Here is a 24,891-nt window from a genome sequence, read left to right as displayed (position 1 = left end):
TTAGAGATAGCGGCAACGCGTTAATAGGTACAAAGACATACGTTGCCATGGTAACGCCACTAATAGGGCTTGTAACACATTACCACCTATTACGTTGTAGGAAATCCGAGTAAGCTACTTTAGAATATAGTTCGACTGCCTGTGTGGCATGGACGGTAGTGTATATGAATGCTGCAAAGAGGTCTCAAACTCAATTCCAGGCTCGGGTCAAAAATTTTCAGTGGTAGCCCGGAATTTAAGAATTTAAAATCGTATACCTCTGCAACATCTGTCGTATCAGTTATTCCATCTTACGGGCTATTACGAGAGTGACAGAATAGTGTACCTATGTATTGTCCTCAAACTTCAATACTATAAAAATAGTATAAAATCCTGTGCAGATGGCTTGTTTTAATGAAACTGACCGCTATGGCCGAATATCAGTTAAGAAGACCAGGTTAGTATAGCGAAGAACTTAAGTGAGACGTAAAATAAATTGCAAAGACGATCTAGAATTCTAGGTAGAACATTTCAAGTGAGTTTATGAATATCTTCGCGTTTATTACTACCGTTTTGGTACAGTTTCTTGTAAGTGCAAGATTTTCGTGGCGTAAATGTTAGTACTGGTTGTAAAATACTTAACGCTGCACCGAAAGATCTTGCACTTTTCTACTTGAAATCTAATTAGAGCAGTGCCTCGATTCTCTACTACTATCGACTACCGACAACCGAACTGTCATCGAGAAATTTTGTATGAAAATCTGATCAGCGCCTCTGACGGGTGTCGTAGGAAACATTTTGGCAGTACATTCTAAATGTCAAAATTCGATAGCTAGCCGGTTGTCGGTAGTCGATAGTGGTAGAGAATCGAGGTACTGAACACTTATATTTTCCTTAGCCGAGGTAAACGCTACACGATTGTAAGAGCATTGTCTACAAAAAAACTTTTTACATAAGAGTATACAAAATACTACGGCGACAAAAAATGTGTAGAAACTTGGAGTTAAAGATTTGTATGTTTACAATCAAGTCCAAAAATGTATTTTCTTTTCTTGTTCTCAAATGATTCCGCACTCTATAAACACACTTTAATCGCCAAAATATATGCCTAAATAGACGAATATTATTATCAACTACAACTTAACAAGAAATATTTATTTGTTTAATGAACCGAACAGATTACATAACAATAAACAACCCGCACGAATTGTTGATAAAATTTATTACAAAAGCCATCATCAGACTCCAATACATTATAATATATTGTTAGTTTCAAAGATTATTACACGAATAGGATTACATAATTTTGATAAAGGTAGGGACTATTGACAGTTTTATCAGAAATAAGTCAAGTATGAAAGCTTTGTATACGCAAAGGATAGGAAACAATAGGAATTTAAGATAGGTTTCCTAGAAATTCATTAGTTATACTATCCTTTATATTGACAAGGGTAAAACTAAATCTTTGTTTGTAGGAAAATGATACTGTGATTACATATTTGAGTAATGAATTGAAATCTGAGAGGTGATAACACACTACTAGACAGCTGAAAATGTATAGTTATATTTTACCAGTAATCCAATTAATGAAAAGACATCATATATTATTGTCTACCGCAAGCTTATAACGGATCTATCATTTTTTTTCTATTAGCCCGGTTGTTTGAAGACTGCTGGAGAAGGGAGGAATGAAGAGTCTTTGGTTTCCATCTTAGAACATTTTCTGGAAGCTTTTTCGTTTTTTCCGATATCGAGCACAAATATTATAAACCCAACACAATTATAACTTAAGGAACTTGTACGTAGATTTTTTTCCCATTTATACTCACTGTAGAGATACAAGAAAAAGTGCAGGCAAAACATTTAAATATTCAATGATATTGAAATGCCAATGGCTCTTCTCTTAACTGCTGTTTGTTACGTGATCCTCATATTTTAAACAAGAACTCAACGTGATCGAATTCACTACTTGAATTTCAAACGACATTTTATTAAATGCATTTCAGCAAAGGATTCTTACAACTATTCAAGTTTCTGCATTTGCATTTTAATGTTGAGAAGGTATCAAATTTTTATAATATTGAAATACCTTTGAAATCTGGTAAAGAATATTGGAAACGACAAAGCTCTCGTCTGCGCTTCAAATCGCAACCCATCGATATAATTTAATAGTTGATGACATTTAGAATTTTCATATTGCTATTTTATGCTTCAAATCCGCTAAAATGCAGCATATGTTTCAGATTCTACAGCAATACACAAAACTTAAATAGAAGATAGAAAGCAAGGGGAGATGCTAACATCTCAGCGAAGTAGTATTACAGTAAATAAGAAATATTTAAAACTAATACTTACACAAAATCCATGTAGGAGACATCTGGTAATCCATCAGGCCAGGACAGAAGGCATGCAGTTTTCAAAGTTCCTTTAGACCTGATAAAGAGAAAATCCACGTGAAATTAATTAAAATGTCTATCCACAAAGCTTAGCTTGACACCAAACTTTCAAAACTTTTACGTTCTATTGAACGCTCATAAAGGCGAAATTTGAACGACGCCACAGAGAGAACGCAATGAACTGTAAAACGGGATTTTGAACAGAATTTCACTGCAACGTGGTAAAAGCGAATCTCATTCCGGTTTGCTTGCGGTTTAATGTTGAAGATTAAGCTTTTGATCAAAGGAAATGAACTGGCTGGTCAAAAATGAAAAATTATTGCATAAATTGTATGGAGCTGCAGCGTAAAATTGCATTTTAAAATATTTTGTATAAAGTTATGCAGTATGTAGAACACAGATTATTTAATAGTAGCAACATTTTATATTCCTATTGAAGTCTATACAAGTATTTATATTTGTACCATAATTTTGTTCAAAACTCTAATAAAAGTTGAAAGACACTATCGCAGTTATATTTGACTTGTAAACTCACAGATTTATCATTCTGAGCTAATCTAGTTGGAACTTTGGCAATTCTGTAAACTATTCACGAGAATAGTTTGATGCCATCAAAAACATTCTGTAAAAACCTCAAGTCTCGCCGTAAAAAGTTGTGAGATCGATATAATACCAAGTCGATTAATCTATTTAGTCTCTACTTAAAGGACCTTCTGTCTTAAGTTATTACGTATGTTATTATCATGCCTATTTAAAAAAAAATACCTTTAAAACAAATAGACCGACCTGGCCATCGCATGATTTAATTATTAGTATGTATCACACTACACAGCACGACGAGAAATTAATGCTCCTGAAATGTTAATGGCGAATTTGTGTTTTCTTGCGATGACCAAGTCGATCTAATTGTTTTAAAGGTATTTTTTTTAAATTGGCATGATAATAACATACGTAATAACTTAAGACAGAAGGTCCTTTAAGTAGAGACTAAATAGATTAATCGACTTGGTATTATATCGATCTCACAACTTTTTACGGCGAGACTTGAGGTTTTTACAGAATGTTTTTGATGGCATCTCACTTCTTTTTGTAGAGCGAACATAAGTCCAATTTGTATGGAAAGACGTTTTTTTTCATAATTCAACATATTTTCCTATGGGAATGTTGTTCAGTTTCATGGGCTAAACACCCTTATCCACCCTATACCCCCTCCCCCGTTATGTCTCATATAGTAGGTACCTATTTACACCTATTTATTTTATTTTCTACTGTAATAATAATTCATTAACTGCAAATGTAACCTTGTAATCTTATACATTTATATGGGATTACAAAGTTATTGTTGCAGTTGGTGTATTTAGAAAACTGGACTGAAATTAGAAAATATTAAATTTTTCCCATGATTAAGACACTAAACCCTATTTGTATTCTAAATTTTAAGCTTCTAAGTCTGCTAGAAGTACCTTAGACTTTTGATGATCGGTGAGTCAGTGAGTCAGTGAGTCAGTGAATCAGTGAATCAGTGAATCAGTGAGTGACAAAATTCAAAATTTTAACAAGTTGTCATTCCTAAACTACTGGTTCAAATTGACTGAAATTTTAAATATACCGTGTTTATACAATGACTAATTAGTTGGCCTACTTAATCCAGGCTTCTTGTTTCATCCACAACGAAATTATAGGGGTGTCAAAAATAGCCCGAATTGCTTCGAGAAAAGGATGTTACGGCCGTGCCGCTTTTTTTTGCTCGACTTGCGGGGGCACTTCCGTGCCCCCAGATTACTTTGAAGTTTTGACCTAAAGTATTTATGGCATCTAATATTGGATGTGCATGTGCAAATTTGTGGAAGATATTATTAATGGCCTGGCTAATAGTCAAATGGTCCGTAATTCGCGATCTGAGATCGTGAATCATGGATCGTGGATAGCTCTTGTTTTAACATTGCTCTTTGGATGTCAGCAGGTGTCCTGTTGCGTGTGATACAGAGCGATCAACCGCGTCTAAGAGTAATTCAGCTCCTACCTACTTATATAATGTTTTGGTGAAATTTATATATTATACATAGGCTTTGAACCATCTGTCACTTTTATCAATGATTAATGATAACTTTTTCACTTTAATGTTTTAAATTCAGTTTTTAGTAAGACCTTTTACACTTTTAGGTGAAGTATAAAATATTTCTGAAGTTTCAGCAAGTCAAATTGAAAATCTTAATTTCGGTTTTTGGTTACTATAAAATACGATTCTACAATAAAAATCGTATAAAAATAAATTCTGCAAGATTTAACACATTGGGCACTGCGATGCGTATCAAGATTTATGTAGCTTTGTAAAGGTGAGATTCACCTTTTATCACCTTTTGGGTTCAACTGCACTCGATTTTGCATGCACTCAGAAGCTTAGCGCTTCGAAAAGGTTTGGTATTTTTAAGTCCGTCCAACGAAATGGATAAAAATAGAAGTACCAAGTATCGAACAGATATAAAAACTGATGCATAGTTAAGAATATCATAAACAACTTTGTCTGTTCGTCTGTCTGTTTGTCTGTTTGTATGTATGTTATTCTTTAATGGCTAAACAGCTGTATCCAATAACATGAAATTTGACTACACTCTAGGAATTATTACATTATACTTAGTTTCGTACATTCCTTTTCAAATGATTGTGTGAGTGTGAATAGTCGCTTGAAAGAAATAGAATTCTATGAGTGAATCCTTTGAAATTATCGTTGAATAAATTAATTTGATGTAGTAGGTACAAACTGCGTCGTTGTCTTAAAGCAAACTTGCAGAGGTAAAGACAATCTAAGTTAGTCCTTTAGTTCTGTTATGCCAGTGATCTAAACTTCAACAAAGCAACGACGACAAACAGTTTAACTCGTAATTCCTGGGCTATTTTAAGTAAAATTGCAGTTCTGGAACTAGAGACCATGTAAAACTGAGTACAAAATGAGGGCAGCTAACAATTAAGTAGCGCATTGTAAAAGAAAAAACAACTTTTCTAAATTTTTCAATAAAATCTCCTGTGAGGAAGTTCACTGAGTGATAAACTTTCTGAAACTTAAATTATAGCACATAAAAATAATGAAAACTATTTAAATAGTAGTCATTATTTTTATGTGCTATAATTTCTTTACATAATATTTTACTTACATTTTTTTTATGTTTTCCTGTACACTTTCAGCCTAAATGCAAACTTAACTCATTTATCAGGGATAAATGGGCATTTTATTTTGTACTTTGCGTTTACATACATATATTAAATCACGACTTGTATAATTTACTATTCCTATCGCTTGTTTTAAAGCAGCATACACCACTTTTGTTATTCAAAACATTCTTTAAATGTATACAAACGTTAAACCCTATTTCTTTAGTACTTTAGGTCTCACAAAACATTTTGCGAGGTCTAGGTCAGCTCAGTGTTTATTCATGACCTATGTTTCGAAATCTATCTTATTACTTTGAAACTAGGATTTGGGTTCTAGGGTCAATAAACCTTTTAGGTCAGGATTTTGGTGGATTATGTTAAGTGTTTGAATATGGTCTGAATTTTAAAGTAAATTTAATTATTGCGTATTTTGCTTACAAAAGATTAATTTTATGTATTGTAAACATTGTGAATAAAATAAAATAAAGTAGAGAGCTAAAAGAACAACGAACTGCATTATTCTCAAGTTAAGGAAAGCATCGTATTTGTTTAGTTTGGAAATATATTTTGAAAAGCTCTTTTAAAATACATGGATATTTGATTTGAACTGTCGTAACACACGGCCAGGAAAAAGACGAGGTCACATGAACTTTCACGCCATAGTTTAAATTAACAACCTAATTATTATATGTAAGCGACATAGGTATTCATTTATTCCTATATTCATTTCTTAGTTCCTTGAAAAGACAAAAACAAATGAATCTAGTAATTATACACTTAAGACATTGCAGTACCGCTTTGATTATAATCTTTATTAATGATTGTAATTAAGCGTCTCCATTCAAAATATCATTGTCATTCAAAACAACGGTATTTATAAAGATTTATTGTTGAGTTATTACCTACTTTTGTGTTGATATTTTATTGAATGAACACGAAAAGATACTTATCGATATTGTGTTTAATTGGTTATCGCTTTAATTAATTGTATTATCGTGAAACTGAAGTTTAGGGTACGTATTTCTATTTGAAATACAGAATTTCCTTTTAAAATACTTGGGTTGATACTTATATATATTTTACTCACTTTATATTTAGAGGACCAGTAAAGTGAGTAAAACAATTTTATCCGTACGGAAAATAGAAGTTGCGTGGAATGGTACGGTAAGGTCTAACACCTACTCTACCTTTCATGAGTTCTTATACCATATAGTAAGTTTGACAGACATTGTAAGACAAAGATTTTTGTTTCGATATGATATCGTCTTCAATTCCTTCTAATGCTTACTACTTACAAATATTCACCTATAAAAACAAAATTGTTTTTTCTACTTACCTATATTCCTTAGTAGTAGAATACAACAGGCAAGGTATAGCCAGCAGCATCCCGCTGACCCAGATGCAAGCGATCATGATTAACGAGCAAGTCTTTGACATCCGCGGTCGCATCGGACGCACAATGGCTTGGTACCTGCGGATGAATAAAAAATATAGCTACCGTCGTTAGTGGTCTAAAGTATAAATGATAAAATGGAGCAAAATTTTCCACAAGCCACGTTTATTTGTGACTAAAAAAATAATATTCCTTGAACTGACTAAAGACTGCTACGTTCCGGATTAAAATAGCATGTTACATAATAATAGCTAAGTACTTTTATAAAAACTTCTGCACTCGCGTCGAAACTAACCCTAAATACAGATTTTGAAGCTAGTTTCTGTTTTAATTTTGGCCAATTTCCATATTTTCATATGTATGTTTTCAGCACTAGAAATTTTAAAAACTAGAACCTACTGTTTTACTGTTGGACAAGAAACTTTTCCGGAATGCCAAAAAGATACGCCTTAATACTACTTCACTGGCCAAGTAAGTACCAAAGGATAGAACGTCTTGAGATATATTCATTCAAAAAATAAGGATTGGAAACGTCTTAAGATAATAATATTATATTCATAAAGTAAATTAAGGGCATATTATATTCCCACAACAAGTGTTAACAAAAATAAGTAGATTACGTCAGTTAGCAACAGGTCAACGTCAATATAATGACGTCATTGTAATATAATTGGTACTTAACCCTCGTACGTGCTATTCATAAACCTCTTCGATTAGAAAGGGCTTTATTTATATAACAGCCTTTTATATCATCTTAGTATTTTGTGTACAAGAATATTTTTACTACGACGATAGCTAAATTTAAGTGGAGTAAGGCACGAAAATGCGCCGATTTTAGAAGCTTCAGGTAGAATTTTATGCAAAATTTGGTATTAGGTCTTGTATAATTCCAGTCTATTTTTATCTGCAACTTTATAATACTAATAATAGGTTTGTGTGTTATTGAAGAGCTCTTCGGAAGTTACAAAGGCTTATATGTACAGCGATTCTTTCAATCAAATTACAATTATTTTATTAGGTCTACGGAATACGTATGATAAATTTTATAATATTTATGTACAAACATTAATGACACAAAATCGAGATTAGTGTCTTTCTGTTAGTAATCAGTCGCTAAAGTTTACTATATATTTAGCAACAATTAATCAACAATTGGATTGTAGCAAGTAGCTTTCTTTGGTCTTTGCCTACTCCCTTGGGAAATAGGTGTGATTTTTTATGTGCAATAAACGAAACAAATTACATTCTGATTTTAATAACGCCTTTCAAATCTAACGAAAGTCTAAATGCGGAACACACTCTCGTATATTGTGTGTCAGTCAAAATGAAGACTTGACTTTGTTACTAACAAGTAACATGACAAGGCCCGACACGCATCTTTTTATGCATGAAATAATCTTTTGAAGTGAATAAAGCTGATTTTTTACGTATTTTAGTATCAAAATTCACAACAGTCAGAAATGTACTGCAATATTTTTCATCGTCGTATCATATTGCGAGACTATTATTTGAATTGACATACTAATTTACAAAATGCGCTCCGTTTGATAAAAAATATCGTCGCATTTTTTTCAACTGGTATAAAACTTAGTAATTTACTCAAAATTATACCAATTTCACAGACATAATTTTGTGTACACAAAATATGGTTATAAAATCACGCGAAGACACGATATTCACATGAATTGCGTGCTGTCTAGTCTTATTACCGTTTACTTAAAGTATGACTTACTAACTAACTTTGATAAAACAATGATTATCTTATGCGAAATTCCTTGATTTTCGTAACTTTGTGACTCCAATTTACCGAATTTTGAACTCTCCGCGGTCACTAGAATTTCATCACCAAACGTTTCCACGCGAAACTTTCTTTCTATTCCTATAATAAGCTAACTTTCGACACGTTTCACGCATATAAAAACAGTTACCAACTCAACCGAGATACAAGAAGGAATAACCAAAGAAATCTACAGAATCCTTAATAAAGCCCAGCTGACGATTTAATACATTTTCCGTATCGTTTCGCTAGAATAAACCTCAATAAAATAAGGGTAATTCTTTGGATTTGGCACAGAAATGTCGATAAACTGTGTTTCATAGATAAAGTTTTTATACTTATCTGGTATTCGGAGGAAAAATTCATGTTCCTAACATCTGTTGGGTAACTTTTGAGCATTATTTTTGGTATTTCACAGAAACCAATATTACATATTTATTGCCTCTTCGTACCATTTTCTGGCAATTTTCTGATACTATAAACTTTTGAATATTTCAATAGTGAGTGGTTGGAAATAAGATCGTAGTGAAAAGCAAATTATTTTCAGGAAACCTAAAGTATCTGGCTTCCTAAGAATTTTCTATTTTTGCTAGCAACTCGGTTTTTTCCATTAAACTAATCCACTATCTTATTCAAAGATAACGATCACTAACGGTGAAATATTTTGTAGATTGACTTTATATTAACACTGAACAAGAAACAATAAACTACAATTTTCTTTTTTTTCTTTTAGCTTCCTCTTTTTGATATTCCACTACCGCTTGATTGTCTAATCAAGCCGAGTAATTCCCAGTTTGGTAAATATTTGACGAATACTAATGAACGTTTCGAATATTAAATAACACTCGATTACTTTGCCAGTGTCATAAGAATGAAGGAAAGGCGTGGGCAAACTTTATACGAGAAGAATTTTGATTCGTATGGGGACGTCACAACTATTTATTTCTGGACCAAAGTTAGGGTTGGTGACGTCATTTGATATGTATCTCCTTTTATTATTCATGAACTCAGGCCCGATTTAATCATGTTTGATTCTGTGCTAGAGTAAATATGTACGTTGACTGTTGCAAAGAAGTGAAATAGTATCAATAACTACGTATTTATATTTGATTATAAATATATTTGGCTTTGGTGATTAGAGCAAATGTGTTCTCACTTTGGAATGACCGCGGAAAGTATCACTACAAATATAAAGATTCCTTTCCCTTCAAACTACTATAATTTTAAATACTATAAATTAAGTTTCACATTTTGATTTTATCAAAGACGTACTTAAATTTTATGATGCAAATAAAAACAATGCACAGTACCGTTACAATGTCTCAAAATACCATTTTAAAAGATAAAACATCTAGTTAAACTGTTACTTTTATCTTTTACAAAACGACAGTATTCGCTGTAAAATAGAGTAATTTTAGTTGCAGTGCTATTAAAAGTATGATAATATCAACTGCTGTTGCGTTTTCTTTTTGATGTCTCGCTTCACTACAAATTAAGTGCATTTTATGATTAAACTGTGTTGTTAAATAAAAAGTAGACACAGAGAAGTGTATCTTTAACTCTTTTAGGGGCCAGTTACACAATTTCTAAATAAGTGTTGGATAACTTATCTACAAAATTAAGTAACAGCAAAAATGTACGAAAAGTACCATAAAATTGTATCTGATATATAACCAGTAGCGCTATTCTCTACAGTCATTACAGTCGTGAAATAAAAGTTTGAGATTTGAAATGTTATGGAAATGTAGTGCCTACGGCGTAAAGTAGAGGCGCTGATCCGATTTTCCTAAATAGTTTCGCGATAGCTAGACGGTTGTCGATAGTCGGCAGTAGTAGGAAATCTTTTCTCTGATAGATATCCAAACGTATCTAGCCCGTACTAAATCTTTAAGACTGCATTGAAATATTCAAAAGAACAAATTATGGGATAGTTACAAAACAAAGGGCTATCTCTTAAAATGAACATAAACGATCAAAGTCCACTGCGCTAAGTGCTTGTAAAATAAAAGCTTGTGAAAAGGTCTCAGAGAAAAGTAAAATAAATTATCCTCTCAAATCTCTGCTATAATATTATAGTTGTAATAAAAGGCATAAACGTAACTTTCCCAATTTGCTAGTCCAGAAAAAAGCCTAAAGGCTTAGGGCGCACTAGTTCTTTACTAGGCATATTTTATTACGTGAATGTTTTCTGTACAACACATATGTTTTCTTTCAATAACCTACTTTTATCATTCTTTTAGATATATTGAAATGGAAAGGTATTTTGTCACTCAATTACAGGGAAACGGCTGAACTGCCAATAAGATTTGTCTCTTATTATGTCTCAATAAGTAGGTAAATTAATAGGATAGCAATTTTATAAGGGTAATTAAGTGAACTAACAAACCTTCGTATGACGAGGTAAATAAAAAATAAGATTATAATAAAAACTATGTTTCAATCATTACTAGACAGGGCCTTGTCCTAAAATCGGAAGAGGTTAGACCTAAAACCACCAGACTAAGAAAATGGAGGTATATAATGGAGGATACAAAAGTATCTCTAGTGAGTATAAAACCTAACCAATCCCAGCTGTTGAGTCGAAAGATAAATGACAGCATTAATACAAATGCGGCCGTTTCAACATAACATTACTCTGGATTTATGTCAAGCCTAGTTCACCGGACTGTACTGAAGCAAACATAAAACAACGTGAATGTTGTTGGTTATTCAAAGCTTAATACTAGAATAGCCTTTCGTTATAGCTACAAATGCATTCAACTAAAGCCGATCCGACAATATTCTGAAGCGCGATTTTCACTATTGACTGTTGACAATCGGCTAAGTATCGATAAATTTTGAATGATAATCAGCGCCTTTGGCGGGGTCTATGTCAAACATTCGATACTCGATAGTACAGACAGTGGAAAATCACGGTTATATAATATGCAGTGACTAATTTATTCATACACAGATAAAATCAGACCTCTTCCCCATAGGATTAGATACAGTCAGAAAAATCACTTGCTACGAAACTTACCAACTCGTCGGTCCATTTATTCAATATAAAGTGATTTTATGGCTTTTCTTTTATCAAAATATGTAAAGAATTAATACAAGAATAGCACTTTAAGCTGTTATAATATATCATTACTTTAGACAAAAATATATACGTATCCGATTTTTTACACATGTTAAATATTTTTTTATTATTTTACTTTTGTTTGACACGTGTTACAGACCCAATAAACTTCTTATGACAATAACTATTAAGCTTAAATATTGTTGGTGGAAGCTTTCCTCAATATATCGAAGCCAAAAAATAGCAAAATAGAGAAGCTCTCAGCAACCAAACAGCCACGTGTAACGGATTTCGCAAGTTACTTAGGAACAGGAAATAGAATATTTTTACTTATTTTTTTGTGGTTAATGGTCAAACTTATGGTTAAGTTGCTACAATTACATGTCAGATCCTATAAAAACGTATACTTAAGTGTATATAAAATTTTAAACGATTTTATTATACGTATTAATAATCACCAAGTTAAATATTATTATGTAAGAATTACATGCTAATATTAGTCGCCTTGGCACATGCAAGGGACGTCGATAAAAATGTAGAATATTTCAATAAATTCTCAATAGTACGACGTAAGCGCCTTTATACCGAATAAAATTGTAACTTAGACATGTGTAAATAAAATTTCGATTTAAAGTTCGTATTACCTAAAGCCCTTCAGGCTTTTAAGTCCAGTTGTATGAGTTATTTACCTGTCAAACGATATACCGGTGAGTGTGAACACGCTGGCGGCGACGGTCACGTTCGCAATAAAGTTGCTGAGCTGGCAGTATCGCACGCCGAACACCCAGTCACTGGAACAAACATAAGTATTAGGACCTACTGGGAGTTATATTTTATTAGCTGATTTATACTACGAGTTAGATACCTTAGTATATGATATGAAGTACATTTGGGATTTAAAAAATATAAGCCTCAAAAAGCCAAATTATCATTTCGCATTCGTTTATGCATAGCATATTAGTAAATGAATGGAGTATTTTTTTTATTATATCGAATGGCGAGCGTAACTGGCTATGAGCGCCATTTCTTGGAACACCAATATGGCCAAATGGCAAGATGAATGGAGATTATGGACAGAGGCTATCGACAAGACCAAGCAGCAATAAAAACAGTATAGTTTTCGTTATTTCATTCTTTTTTGTTTGAATGTTCTATCTTAGCTACAGCCCAAATAAACTTTATAAAGACTGTTAACATTAAACTTAAACAAACAACAACGAAAGTAAACCACGCAAATTCGTCACAAAGTAATTTAGTCGTACAATCATGACAAAACACTACATCAGGGAATAATGAAACAGAAATAAACCGTCAAACATTCCTTATTTACATGATTTACACAAATGTTTAAATGTCAACATAGTCCGACAGCTTAGTGAAGAACCATTGTGGTGGGAGGGTTAGTCAGCCTAGGTTTTGTGTTACCGAACCTAGTTGCTTCCACATTGGTACTCTCAAACATTAGGCAATATCCAGCCCTACCTCAAGATACCAATGACTCATCACAGTAAAGAGCCTTGGCATGTATAATTTATTTAGAACTACGAGTAGCTATTACCTGCGACTTCGTCCGCCACCTAAATTTTCCCATGGAAATGGGTCATTTTCCCGGGGTAAAAAATAGCCTATGTCGCTTCCCGGGTATCAAAATATGTCCATACCAAATTTCATGCAAATTGGTTCAGTAGTTTAGGCGTGATAGAGTATCAGACAGACAGATAGACAGAGTTGCTTTCGCATTTATAATATTAGTAAGTAAGTAAGTAAGTATGGATATAAATTCCTACTTTTGTATAATATATGTATGACCGAAAAAAGTAGCCGTAGCAAATAGAAAATCGTCTGAAGCTTATGTGATTAACTTAAGTGATTAACGTTATAATCGATGAATTTTGTATACCTCAGCCATTCGCGTACCTTGCATTTAAGATTCTATCCTAAGGTTGACCTTACCTAAGGCATGCGCGTTGGGGAGGCCTAAGTTGTCGGACTATATGTAATTTGTACCATTAAAATAATCTAGAATTCTAGTTCCACGTGTTGCAAACTAGTTTAGTAACAATATTGAGACCTAAAACAATAGCCGCAGCTGTGCCTAGAATTAATTTAATTTAAAATTAGTATTCTAGTCTGTTCTGCATTTAATTTCTTTTGAAATTGCTTGGGAAATGAAGGTAGTTTATTAGAATGGATACTAGTGTAAAACTGTTTTAGTTTTATGAGATAGCTAAATGAAGATCTACTTTATAGAAATTATGTTTTATTCGTAATTGCAAGAAACAGACATCTATACATGACTTCGTCTGTCTAAATGGTAGTAAAAGACTGCTAAACCGAGGTTCCGGGTTTGAATCCAAAATTTAAATAAGTGCTATTAGTTTAGTCAAATAATTTATATTTACATATTTATTTACGAGTATGGTAACGTGCTCGGTATAATAATATGGCAATAGGCTCGCTCCCTATTAGCGGGACTAAGGTTGTACACGGCGACACGTGAATGTAACTACTTCATACTCTTCCTCTGTCAACCTAAACAAATTTAGAGCTAACCAAGTTTACAATTAAGCATTTTTGAACCCATGCACAAATTGTTCAGTCTGTAATTGCCTGGGCACTTAGCATAAAATGTTTTAAACTTCTTTTATTCTTAGCTATTTGATAAAGTGTTGCACCAGTATTAAAGTCTTAAGTGGGACGTTAATCTTTTCTTACATAGAGACTCTCGTTTACTCCTTTATGGTTCTCTCAGTATCTAAGTTCCGTAAAGAAATCAATATCGTGACGCTCAGGTGCACTTTATTGTTGAAAGATGTCCACTTAAACTGCGCCACATGCAGCCATCAGTAATATTTTATTATTTTCCGACGAAGCTCATTACTTTATTTTATGACTAAAAGTATGCTATCTTCAAAGTATAACAAAGTAAGACAAGATTGTTTATACAGATTGCGAGATCACCTCAGGGATACTATCACGTATTTTAGTTAACTTACTCGAATGCCTCTATGCTCTACATTGCTTTTTCCCTTTGATTAAAATGATTATTAAGTTATGTCAAAGTAGCAATGTACTGAATAGTGACCATGAATTTGACGCACACTAGTTGTCAACTCAGATACGTGATAAGCCCGCAGATTTGATTCCCGAGCCGGGAGAAGTGCTATTGTTTTTTTTTACATTAGAACTTTCTCAATAGTAGCCGGGAGTTTGGTATCATTTTTAGTGCTAATATATATGCAATTTTGTTTTTTTTTATAAACATTTGCAAGACAATTTTATGTCAGTTAAGAGACTCTCGGTTCCAAATGCATAGGTATGTGAGATGCTGTAAAAAATAAGTTGTTAAAAACTTATGTATGTTGAGATGGTGGATGCCATAAAAAAAATCACATATACAAATTGTATATAGATTTGCAGACAAATAAGTAGACATCTTTATATTCGTACGTAAGCAAAGATTATTTACATCTAGGCTTTACGCCTGTCTAGCTTTTGACGGATCAACAAACAAGATCTAACGGATACATTTCTGTGAATCGTCTGTAAACAAATTGAGATAAAAAGAAACATGTATGAATTATATTAAATCTCTATAAAATATTTACCCACGTATTTTTGACACGTGCGTAAACAAAATAATCTGATTGATAGCGGTCCTGTATGAGAAGATGTGGATGGATGAATAGATGTGAATGAAGCAAAGGAAGTTTGTAATATCAAGTGGCGTTCTCTGGTCTCTTCGACTAGTTAAGTTAATCAGTTAGTCTAAGACTCGTTCAATTGTACTTTTTAATCAAACTATCCAAAATATGAAAAGACATGTAAACGTATTAATGTCTATATTTGCAGGCTATCAAATATGCGAAGAGTTTTCATAAACTTTACAGTTGGGCTGAATTTTTTTGATCAATCAGGCGACCGTAAATTAATAGTATAATATACTTATAAATATAAACGTATTCTATTTCATTTAATCAATAAATAGGTACAATTACAAACATAAAACTAACCCAGTCTCTTTGACACTTCATAGTGTGGCGTGCACCATTCCCAGAATTGGATACAGGCTACCTTTTTTCCAAAAAATATTTCACACTAGCGAGGTTTCAGGCGAAAGGTAAAACTATACTAAGGTGAAAGTATATTCGTGGAAAACATTTGTAAACCTAAAAACAGATTCACAGAAAAACCAATGAATTTAATAGAAAACCACTATATGAAGAACAGCCATAATCTTTTTATCTTGCAAGCATTGTAGTGCCAATCCGATTCTATCAAATCTTTAAGCTGGTTCGGTCGAAATGGCTAGAACCTTTCATTATTCCTAGAACTCCCAGGACTACGTCAACCTACGCACTACAAACAGCAAGCATTAAGTAATACTTACTAATACCACAATTGATTTTAGACCTAATTTCTAAGGCCTCAAGGTTGAAAATAATATTAGAAGTTTTAGTTGTAAAAAATATCACTTCAGCTCAAGCATTTATCATAACGTACACGGTACTCTGCTTGCAAATGTTTGTTTTCGATAAGTTATACTTAAATGTAAATTGATAGTTTTGTATTTTCACTGAAAGAACGAAAAGAGTGAAGATTGGAGATTAAGAGGGAAACTGACGCGTCAGAATTATTTCCAATGGAAAAAAATATTTGAATTTAAATGTCAAACGACAGATTTGACATGATATAAGAAAGTTCAAAATTGCACTACCTGTCACGTCTGGATGGATATTAGCTATCCAAAATGTTCATGATCCTTCGAAATTTTTATCTACGTGCAATTGTTGATGTTAAAAAATATTCAAAAATGGTCAATATATCAAGGAATTTATAAAAGTCAATATACTAAAGTATTAAAAAAAAAAAGTAATGTTTTTTCTTGATACTCTCCTTTTCGTATACTTTGAAAGCATTTTGATTTCGCCTGAGACTGAGTCGTACTGAATAAATCTAAAAATAAAGTCTCAACTCTTCATCTTTGGGGATTTACGACCTATTCCACTAACTAAGTTTCATAGCTATCTTAATACTAAACTAGAAATATTCCAAACTGACCTTTAAGTAAATTCTATTTTTGCTGAAGAAATGGTTACCTCTGCATAAATTTTAATCTTTTTCGTTGCAAGTTTATTATACATGCCAAATGATCTGCTCACAAATAATATAAGAACCAGTTTAATCAGAAAAATGCTTATTGAATTAGGCTGTTCATCATTTTATTACGTAAAGGAAGATCTGCAACTTGTATAAAAATAAGATACGTTTAATGATTTTATTTTTTTTGAATTGTTTGCCCTTCAAAAACGGCGTTTTATTACTAGGAGCGGAAAGTTTGGTATATTGCCGCCATTTAACACAAGACGTATATTATATATTTATTTACATAACTACATATGTATATCGATATGTATATCTAAGGTTCACTTCGTCAGATTAATGTTCACGGAATCAGAAACTTCCCTTTGTTCTCACCTTCACGACGCTATTCAATTCAAATGATGTGTAACACAATACATCGGGTGCAATGGTGCAATAATGGAACGTTACCCGTAAAAGGGTTTTGTTCCAATCCACAAAACCACTGTAATGGTCCAGCATTCCAGGCGATTGACTGTTTTGTGATAACAAAAAATATACAAAATATGTATTTCGAAAAAAGGATACAAAAATACTGATAGATGAGAAGTAAATAAACTATACTATAGTGTTAGCATATTTATTTTTTTGTTCTCATTAATTCAATTAAAAACAATTCTGTATGTTTGTTAAGGAGTTTTCTCTTTTAATTTGGTATAATATGTGTTAGATATTAATATCCGCCGAAAATATAATATACACTTATTTTAGCACCCGTAAATATACCACGTAACACCATTTTCTATTTCAATGTCTTATCTAATAAAATTCATACGTAAGAACTATTGATAGATTACACAAGAGATGTAAAAATACCCAACTATCACCCGATCAAAGCATCAAAAAACTAAAAGTATTATTCAATACTACTTCAATAAAAGATTCCTCAGACCGAATATAATCTAATGTACTTAAAACCTTCTAAAACGTAGGCTTCATGAAGCCCAATGACATTGTACACGATATCAAAAGGGTACTAAAATAATACCTTTATGAAACTTGCGAACATTTGCAAAATTCTTTATGAAACTATTTTCGTAATATTTGCGTGTTTGTAATTCATCTGACTTTGTTTCTTGAGTTACAATAGGTTATTGTTCTGTTTAAAGTTAGGTAACGTTTTGGTCGCGACAGGGTTACGCAAGGTTGTATATTGGCACCACATTTCGCAATTTTTTTATGTTCTTTATGATACATCTCATATATTTACAATGCGAAGTTCAAATTGTGTAAGTATTTTTTTTATATTTCTCATCCTTATCCCGTATTATGTGGGGTCTGATATAACAAGTTTCAAGTCAAAAACATGTTGTCAAGGTAATTTGGTTGATGTTTTACAACCGGCCGCCTGCCTGACATCAACCCTCCGTGAGAAATGTACCTAATCTACTCAAAAAAATTACAAATATGGTGGTATGGTAAAGTAAGATCGATAGGACAAAGGTTAGGTAGATGAGAACCAAAGCTAGTTCGATAATCATCACGCAATCCAAAACTTAAAATATTTATCACTGCTAACGATATTTATTCTCTACGACGCGGCAACTACCACCATTTTATTTATTTAACCTTTAGAAAAGTGTTAATTTACAAAAGAATAAAACTTTCAACGAGTTTATTTTGAAACGGTGAATTTCTGTAACTTCTCTCACTAGGTCACTTCTAATTGAGGACTTGTTGTTTATTCAGCTACTCCGACGCGAACTTTATCTTCAGAACAAAAAATCTTGGAGTGACAGGCGCCTGAAGTAGACGTTGTGAAATTTCCACTAACGTTTCTTTTTTACTCTAGGTATTGTGACAGTTTTATCTAGTTCACACTTTGAGCCTTTCAATTTCATTGTTTTTAAATGAAATAAAATATTTTCCTCGTATTAAATATTAATTTTACCGGTTAAAGAAAAACGCCATGATGACAGCCCCCGTGGCGCAATGGGTTAGATATTCACTACGACAGTACTATTGCGTTGTGAGGTCTTAGGTTCGTTTTTCACACGGAACAAATATTTGTGCCATCCGCAAATACTTTGTGCTCGTTGTTTGTATGTTTATAAAAGTCCGCGCGATGTAAGAGCAATTCTTAGTAGGAGTAGGAGTTGTATTTATAAAAATAAAATATTTTATGCAAACTCCCCAACCCGCATTTGGGCAGAGTAATAGGCATCCCGAGTAGACTCAGAGTTGAGACAGCAATGGGGTAAATTTTAATTTTTAATATCTAAAGAATAGTAATAGCTAGACGGCACGACCATAGTTCTCCCTCGAGGGAGGTTTTAAATTCAAGGCACATACTCAGCCTATTCTAAGCACGTGTGCTTGAAAAATTAATAGTCACCTGCCGTAATTGAAAACGCTGTGAGATTTGAATTGAAAAACGAAACTGAAAAAAAAATTCTTAACGGATTTTCTGATTAAAAAATCCTTTTACCATTATAAGCTCGAACCTAAAATTTTGACCTAAATAAATAAACGATTTGACTTTAAGATTTGCGTTAGTTGTTTTAAGCAGATCACTTAGCTTACACCAACGACTAGACTTTAAAGTGGTGTCTTAATTACACCATTTACTCGTTATTAGATTCGTCAAGGCTGCTTACCTACTCATGTATCAACCAATTGTAGCTAGCGAATGTTTGTATCATGTAGTGTGATCTAATTACCTATGTGCCTAATTGACGACACAAAATAACATCAAACTTTATAAACCAACTGCGTTTTAAAACATTTATGACCAACATTTCAATAAATATCGGTAGCCCTTCTCTATAGTCGTAAGTCAGGTATAGGATTCTGACATTTCAAATGTATTGCTAAAATAGTTCTTACGGAGCCCAGTAGAGGCGCTAAAAAAGATTTTCGAATATAATTTTCGATAGCTAGCCGGTTGCCATTGTATTAGAGAATCGAGCTACAGAACTTAGCATATAATAAATACGCAGATCCTCACTCCAATGTTTTAATACTATTGCAATTCTAAATCCCGTCTCTAAACTGACCTTATATTTAATACCAAAGAGACACAGCTGTCTAGATTAGGGCACGAGCTTCTGCTTCGTACTACTTACTTATTTCAATACTAAATCGGTTTTCTTAATCCTTTGAATACTATCCAGACTGAATTTAGTACCTAGTTGTGGATTTAGAATGTATGTGTAACGTAAAAATATATTATAATGAATTCTGTGGACTTATGGAAAGTTAATACTAGAATCCGTGCTAGATTTATTTGATAAAACGGAAATGGTTCCTTCAAAGTCTTAATTGAATTGATTCTTCATAATGTATGTAATGTAGTTAAAGGTTTTTTTTAGTAAGTTAGGCCTGTATGTGTGCGTTAGTACAAATAAATTGTATTGGTAGTTCTTAAAATTTATTGGGTTAGAACAATGCAAGCCGAAATAATCTAAAAAACCAGTTGTTATAAAAATCATGATAGATGATTTTAAATTTTAACTTGATTTGTTAATTTATCTTTTAATACAACTAAGTCATTAATCAAGTATTATAGCTTTTTTAAATTTATTAAATGATTATCGCACGCACCCAAAAAATAACATTTTTACTCGACCCCAAACCAATTTCGCAACAAACTTTAACCTTTTCCAATCTTTCAAAAAGTCAGCTGGTACGACTAAAATCGCATCCATTAAAAACCTGTCATTATATTTCTATGACATATTTCGTGACTCACGAATACGAAACAATAATGATGCATGCATTAATCATTGTTTTAGCAAAGTCGAAAGGTCATTGAACTCTAATTTGCGTTATGCAAAACGGGGCTTTAGCGTGATATCACTTTCTAATGACTACAATTAAATAAAGAAAGCTTGTGCAACAAATGAATGGTGTAATTTACACTAATGACGAGGTTTTTGTTTTCTTCTGTTTGACTTTTATTTGGACAGGTCAATGACACGGATTTATTGTTCTTATATTGTTTTGGTGTGCGATTCCGACATTTTAATACTTACTATCTGTAGCGGGATTCTGTACAGGCGGTACTGTCGAGTACCTATCGGAACTTTGATACAAAATATATTATTTTTATTAAATATATTATTTTCATACAACATTTTGCAGGTCGGTTGTCAGTAGTCGATAGTTGTAGAGAATCGAGCTACTGGACACTTTCATATCAAGCGTTTGTCTGTAACTTTACTTGACAGATTGAGTTGTACCACTATAAACTATTAAACTATATAATACATAAACTATTGATAGCTAGTCATCTAATCCACAATAGAAATCGTGTCAATTTGTATTAAAGAATTGTCGCGTGTGCGAGAAGGTTTTTGAAAAAACTACGAGGAAATGCTGAGTCTATATTCATTACAATTTTTGGTGCTTGTTTAAGAAACTAATAATACACATCTATTAACATTAACATTATTAACACAATATTAGATATAATTATTTAGATAAGATTAATTCTGCGTATCGAAAGTTCACGATCACATTAACTATCATCAAGGCAAAGTTTGCACCACATTAACACTTCCTAACGATCAAACATGAACTTGAATAACTACATGGAACCGAACTATATGGCAAGTTATCAATGCCTTGAGGCAAGGGTTGACATACTACGAGTAGTACTGAACCCTAAAATACGTGTATTGTGGTATTATTAGGTAATGTTATATCCTCTTAAAACTTCAGATTTGCAGTTCATCAACCCTATAGTTTCGAGTTTGAGGTTTCTCAAGTCATACTTGTAAATCATAATTATATACATATGTAACGTAACGTTTGTTATACCTATAGGGGTATAAAATACCCAAGCGTTTCGCCATTAACAATGTCTATATATTCTGTTATAAATTGTAAAAGACCAATATTACTTTACCCGACTCGGAAATCGAATCCGTTCCTATGATCAGCAATATGACACACTGCTGACCGCGCCACAGAGGCATTCGGCTACTTATCATGAAATGTCAAAAACGGTTTTTTTATAAACATACTGGCAAGTGTCGTCATGCTTGCTACATACTTATTCAGTTCGGCATCAATCCTAAGGCTTAGCCGGGCGGCAAAACTGAATATGTGTAGTTGAACCCGATCGGCAAAAGCCGAAAGTCGAGTCGGTTTTGTTGTACGATAAATATTGGCGAAACGAACGGGCCGAACTGTATAATTATATATATGTGTATAGCAAGACTCACGAACATCATATTTCGGTCAATGTCTGTATAAATTCAGAATAATATTAAATCCTTAAGCATTCTGAATGTATATTTTTTCGGTATAAGTTTTTAATTTTAGTTAATCCAGCTGCGATAAACTAAAGCCACTCTTTTGTCTCGCAAAGTAGCTTTATATTGCCTTCACAGACTGCCGCGTCGTTAATTAAGTAGCTGTAAAGTAGTAATTAAGTTTATGGTCTCCAGGCTTTAAAGTGCACGTAAAAATATGTTTTTATTCCGAATTATTTTAAAAACTTTATGTTTATTATGCACAGCGCAGTCTACAACGCTCGTAGAACTATAATGCTGGTTTGTATACAACCAAGTGCATAAATAACTAAAAATAAAAATACATAAATACTTATTAATATCCCACGGGGCAATAGCCCGCAAGAAAAGGGTAATAGGCTAATGACTGCGAGTTGGCCATAATTTCAAGAACATTGGCAATAATCTCGTGCAAAAAGTTTCGTCACGAATTCACGATACTTTCCTATACCGTAAGATAGAGTGATAAAACATAATATTTCTAATACACATACCTATAACTTTGTAAAATTGTTATCACCGTGTTTTCTTAAGTTCTAACCACATACTGAACTACGTAGTTTCGACTAACACTATGCTATGTAAAACAAAACGATGAACTCAAAACTAGAATTCATTTCTTTTATTACATGCAGTAAATTGTCTCCCTTCACTGCCCAATAAAGAAATACACTTCATAAAAGCTATTTCACAAATATTTCATTTCGTCCAGAAGTTTTCAACTACAAAATTGGATGCGGGAGGCTAACTCGGTTTTTCGCTCGTTTCATACAAAAAGTAAACTGCACTTGGCATTCGTTCATATTTCGAGTTCTAAGTAATTGCATATTTGTAGAGCGATGCAGCATCGTTAGATTTTGTTGCAATTTGTAAATATTTTAACATATAATTGCCAGTTCCAAATTGTATTTCATTTTGCGAATGCATTGCTTTATATACAGAGCATTTTATTTTGCAGTAAATATGACTGGAACAAATTGACAACAAAATCTTTTATTTGCAATTGTAATCAAAGGAGATCATTCACGCTCAATACATTTTTAGGCCGCATTTTAAAGGGCCGGCCAACAAAAAAAAAAGGCATATATCGATAGAGCCATGTGAAGCAATAGTTTGTATGGCACAAAACCTGTAGGATCGCTTTGAAGCGAGCCATAAAGTTTGAAGAATCATCATTTTCAAACATTTTCTGTATCAAAAACTATGAAATTATTAATTGGTATACTCCCAGTAGTTTCTTTTAACACTGTCCCTGAGGTGACAACTGGAAATTTACCTATTAATAGCTCATGTAAAAACAAATATAAACTTAATAACTACGTTACCTCTCCATTGTGCAATCGGATATAAATTATGTGGTGATGAAAGTAGCAACCTTATTTATTATTAGCTAAATCTATATGGTAATTAAATTATTATTTACTAATTAGATATGTCAAGGACTATGTAAGCAAACATGCAGAAAATTACCTATTTCCAAGAACTCCAAATTTGCAATCGTAAATTACAACAAAACACGATTTTGTAAACAAGTTCCGCGTATTCCCATTACCGAGTTGAATCGGTATTTGGGTTATTAATTTGATTTATTAATAACCGCAATGCTGTAATGATCTTACATTTAAAATTAAAACGGCCGGTTCTAATACTAAAGGGTAGATATATAAGCATAAGCTTTGTGCTAAGTGTACATATAAGTTCTGGGGGCACGGAAGTGCCCCCGCAAGTCGAGCAAAAAAAAAGCGGCACGGCCGTAACATCCTTTTCTCGAAGCAATTCGGGCTATTTTTGACACCCCTATAATTTCGTTGTGGATAAAACAAGAAGCCTGGATTTTCAGCAACTAATCAGTCATTGTATAAACACGGTATATTTAAAATTTCAGTCAATTTGAACCAGTAGTTTAAGAATGACAACTTGTTAAAATTTTGAATTTTGTCACTCACTGATTCACTGACTCACTGACTCACTGACTCACCGATCATCAAAAGTCTAAGGTACTTCTAGCAGACTTAGAAGCTTAAAATTTAGAATACAAATAGGGTTTAGTGTCTTAATCATGGGAAAATTTTAATATTTTCTAATTTCGGTCCAGTTTTCTAAATACACCGACTGCAACAATAACTTTGTAATCCCATATAAATGTATAAGATTACAAGGTTACATTTGCAGTTAATGAATTGTTATTACTGTAGAAAATACAATAATAAATAGGTGTAAATAGGTACCTACTATATGAGGCATAACGGGAGGGGGTAAAGGGTGGGTAAGGGTGTTTAGCCCATGAAACTGAACAACATTCCCATAAGAAAATATGTTGAATTATGAAAAAAAAAACGTCTTTCCATACAAATTGGACTTATGTTCGCTCTACAAAAAGAAGTGAGATGCCATCAAAAACATTCTGTAAAAACCTCAAGTCTCGCCGTTAAAAGTTGTGAGATCTATATGTCGGCGTTGCGGGTTCATAATTGATATGATAAGACGGAGGTGTGTGGGTTCTCTGGGTTTTCTTCCTCCATCATCATAGGTACTCATTGTGATAAACCTATTCATCGACTGTGGGCGTCGTGGGGTAGTGTCAGATAGATAATAAGTCACACTCGTACAATTGAACACGTTATATTTACAAGTAGGTACAGTAAACAATAGTTATCACGTTATTATTCGTAATACAGAATGCGCGATGGTTCAGTGTCGCCCACGCGCCATTCCCGTCCAAACAGAAGAAAGTCATATCTGTCAAATTCGAACAA

At 32.9% G+C, this 24,891-nt stretch overlaps 1 protein-coding gene across 1 annotated transcript in view; it reads right to left on the bottom strand.

The window, feature by feature from the left end:
- LOC142973911 (tachykinin-like peptides receptor 86C) overlaps positions 1-24,891 on the bottom strand; it is a 74,653-nt gene that overhangs the window by 22,918 nt on the left and 26,844 nt on the right. Inside the window, exons 4-6 of the mRNA XM_076115946.1 lie at positions 12,446-12,547; positions 6,862-6,996; positions 2,335-2,412 (exon numbers count right to left, since the gene is read on the bottom strand). Of these exons, the coding sequence (XP_075972061.1) occupies positions 2,335-2,412; positions 6,862-6,996; positions 12,446-12,547 (315 nt within the window). The remainder of the gene's footprint in view (positions 1-2,334; positions 2,413-6,861; positions 6,997-12,445; positions 12,548-24,891) is intronic.

This window comes from Anticarsia gemmatalis, chromosome 6, assembly GCF_050436995.1.
Source record: "Anticarsia gemmatalis isolate Benzon Research Colony breed Stoneville strain chromosome 6, ilAntGemm2 primary, whole genome shotgun sequence".
Taxonomy (NCBI): domain Eukaryota; kingdom Metazoa; phylum Arthropoda; class Insecta; order Lepidoptera; family Erebidae; genus Anticarsia; species Anticarsia gemmatalis.
Note: the sequence above shows the minus strand (reverse complement) of the source record. Positions and strands in the feature narration are given on the sequence as shown.